The sequence below is a fragment of the Triticum dicoccoides genome, chromosome 7B, assembly GCF_002162155.2.
Source record: "Triticum dicoccoides isolate Atlit2015 ecotype Zavitan chromosome 7B, WEW_v2.0, whole genome shotgun sequence".
In the NCBI taxonomy this organism is placed as follows: Eukaryota; Viridiplantae; Streptophyta; class Magnoliopsida; order Poales; family Poaceae; genus Triticum; species Triticum dicoccoides.
In genome coordinates, this window is record NC_041393.1 from 46,024,215 (window position 1) to 46,027,390 (window position 3,176).

The window sequence follows — 3,176 nt, forward strand, 5'->3', positions numbered from 1 at the left end:
TCCGGAGAGAGAGCCACGGGTGGCTTAGTACCGAGTTATGATTATGGGGCTAACGTGTCAAGTTCTTGTTGGATACTAGGGGAAGTGTGGTTCACTCCTGAAAATCAGTGGGAGAAGAGATTAACGAGAGATGATTCCAGCCTGTAATTTTCTGTAAGTGTAGAATTATTGGACAATTGGCAATTTGGCATATAACGCCAGGTGGTGAATGAGATACTCGATTACTTTATTTTTGTGTAGGCATCAACTTGACACTAAATAAATAAACCGAGCCCCTGCTCAGCTCCGACCAGTATGTTATAAAAATCATAGCTGCAGCCAAAATATATGAACCGAACTCATACAAGTAACGAAAATCAAGGTCTTCCTTGTAGCAGCGCTGGGCTGGGCAGATCGATAGCAATGAGCGTTGTGGTGAGCAAGTCCTCGCCGGTGGTCGTGTACCCCGCCGAACCTCAGGCGCCGGCCGGCGACGTCCAACTCTCCTCTTTCGACCAGCGCATCCCGCCTTTCGCGTGCACACTGCTCCTCATGTTCGACCATCCGATCGACAATCCCATCGAGACCATCAAGCGGGCGCTGTCGCGAGCGCTCCTCCACTACCGCCCTGTGTGCGGCCGCCTCGCCGGAGCCGATCACCGCATCGTGTGCACCGACGAGGGCGTGCCGTTCGTGGGGGCGTCCGCCGGCTGCGCCCTGGATCTGGAAAAGGTCACTCCGGCGCTGCTCGCGGATCTCGCCGTCGCCTACGCTGGTCCTTTTTGCCGGCGCGCCGACCCGCTGCTGCAGATGCAGGTCACGGAGTTCTCCTGCGGCGGCTTCGTCGTCGGGGTCACGTCGAACCATGTCCTGGCCGACGGCATCGGGATTGGGCAGTTCCTGCAGGCCGTCGGCGAGCTCGCCCGCGGGATGCCGCGGCCGTCCGTCATCCCGGTCAGGTCGGCCGCCGCGATCCGGGATCTCCCTCCGCCCACGGCCACGGCGGAGGAGAGGCGCTCCTTGATGAAGCCCAAGGAGAAGGAGGGCCAGGGCACCTTTCTCTACATTATCGTCCCGTCGAGCCTCATCGGCCGCGTCAAGGCCAAGTGCGCCTGCACGCTGTTCGAAGCCGTCACGGCGGTGCTGTGGCGGTGCCGGACACGCGCGGCCATCCAAGACCCGGAGGCCCCCGCGCCGCTCGTCTTCCCAAACAACGCGCGCGAGCTCTTCGGCGCGCACGACGGCTACTACGGCAACTGCACCATCATGAAGTCGGTGCGAGCGACGCGCGCCCAGGTGGCCGACGGCGACATCAGGGACGTGGTGCGGCTCATCAGGCGCGGCAAGGAGACTCTGCTGGAGGCCGAGGCCGAGGGCGGCGGCGCGGAGACCGGGGAAGACCTGTACAACAGGCTGGCCGTGTCGAGCTGGCGGCGCATCGGGTTCGACGCGGCCGACTTCGGCGGCGGCACGCCGGCGCGGGTGATGTGGCACGAGGACCGGATGGTGGTGCCGGAGTGCATCGTGTGCCCGCCGTGGAAGGGCAAGGACGGGGTCAACGTGCAGTCACTCTGCGTCAGGCCAGAGCACGCCGCCTCCTTCCTGGCCGAGCTCGCCGCAATGTGATGTGATCCCCTGCTCGTTCTTCACCCCGCCCCGCTCCCGACCACAGCTGCCCAAACGTAGAATCCAGCCAAAGTATGTGAAGGTCTCTTTGAGATGAAAACAAATACTAGTAGTAGTACGAATTTCAGATGAAAACAGACCTCTCTTTGCAATGTATCCGAATAAAAGAGCAAATTCGTTTAGTTCCTGTACATTATAGAAGAAGCATCACTTTTTTATCAACAAAAAGTGAGTACTATGCCAAAAAAGTACTATGTCATTGGATACACATTTCAATGAACTTTCTGATGTTGTACTTTTTACGACATATAAACCATATTTTGTAGATCAAAATTATATAAGTTAAATATTAACATGAAAAATAAAATGGCCTTGTATATAGAAATAGAGGGAGTAGAACAAACGAGGAGTAGTTTGATAGATACGGAAAGCAAACACTACACTCATCGAGATTCTTGAAGAGGAGTGGTTGCCCCTCTGTCCTATGGTTGTGCGGTTTCGCAAATAAATTAACTGTTACTCTCTTCATTTCATAATGTAGTTTGTCCTTGCTTTTTGAGATTTAAGTTTATCATCGAAAATTATACCATTAAAAATTTAAGTTTGACCATAAATTTAACTAACATGGGACACTGCTGGTATAATTTTTGCTCCCGCTGTGGTCGCTCACGTTGGTTAAATTTATGATCAAACTTAAATCTCGAAAAGCGCGGGCGCACTACATTATGAAGTGGAGGGAGTACATGTTTTAAGGGTACAGAAGCCTATGCATGGATGGATGCACCGAGTCAACTCGATATTACCCCCTTCATTTGAATGAATAAGGCGTGTTACCTTAAAATTTAACTCTGACCATAAATTAGACTAACCAAACGTGGATTATATGTGATAAAAATTATACCGTTAAATTTGTATTGAAAGAAGTTGTTAGTAGTATATATTGTTGATCTAATATATGATCAAAGTAGGATTGGATTTTGGTAAGCGTGCACGCCTTATTAATTGGAATGAAGGAAGTAAAATTTAAACCAAATTATTCATGCAATTACATCAAATTATTCTCGGAAGTTCGCCCAAGAACCTATTCCTGAAGTTCTTGGGAGAAGCCACCGACGGGTATGAGCAAGCTGAACATCGACGCGTCATATTTTTAGGACGGCACTGATGCTATTGCTGTTGGATTGCTGTTGTGCTTCGCAGTCAAAGAGGAGAAGCAGTGGCTGGTGTGACTGAGTTGTTCGAGCATGTACTCGACACAGCTACCGCAGAAGCTCTTGCCGTACCAAGAGGCTTTCCCTAAAAAAACTCTTAGATTTTAAATTTAAGGGTACGTCTACATCTCAAGTCGGTGTCTCAAGTCGGTGTACCTTTTCCTATGTTGAAGTTATATTGGTGATGTGGTAAGAGCAACTCCAACGGGCCGACTCAAACGGACGGCGCTTTTGTCCGTTTTTTGTCTGTTTGGGTCGGCCGCCCGCCCGTCGTCCGTCCTCTTTTAGATTTGGGTCGGCAGCGCGTCCAACGCGCCGATCCATTTCATGACCGTGCGCTTTTTTAGATCATGCCAGCGC

At 51.4% G+C, this 3,176-nt stretch overlaps 1 protein-coding gene across 1 annotated transcript; it reads left to right on the top strand.

Moving 5' to 3' along the window:
• The first annotated feature begins 402 nt into the window (after positions 1-402).
• Positions 403-1,907, top strand: LOC119341694 (acyl transferase 15-like). Its single transcript, XM_037613559.1, has one exon. The coding sequence runs from the start codon at positions 403-405 to the stop codon at positions 1,603-1,605; it is 1,203 nt and encodes a 400-aa protein (XP_037469456.1). The 3' UTR covers positions 1,606-1,907.
• The last annotated feature ends 1,269 nt before the right edge of the window (positions 1,908-3,176 follow it).

Coding starts and splice junctions, on each gene's coding strand:
- LOC119341694 (XM_037613559.1), top strand. CDS start 403: ATGAGCGTTGTGGTGAGCAAGTCCTCGCCGGTGGTCGTGTACCCCGCC.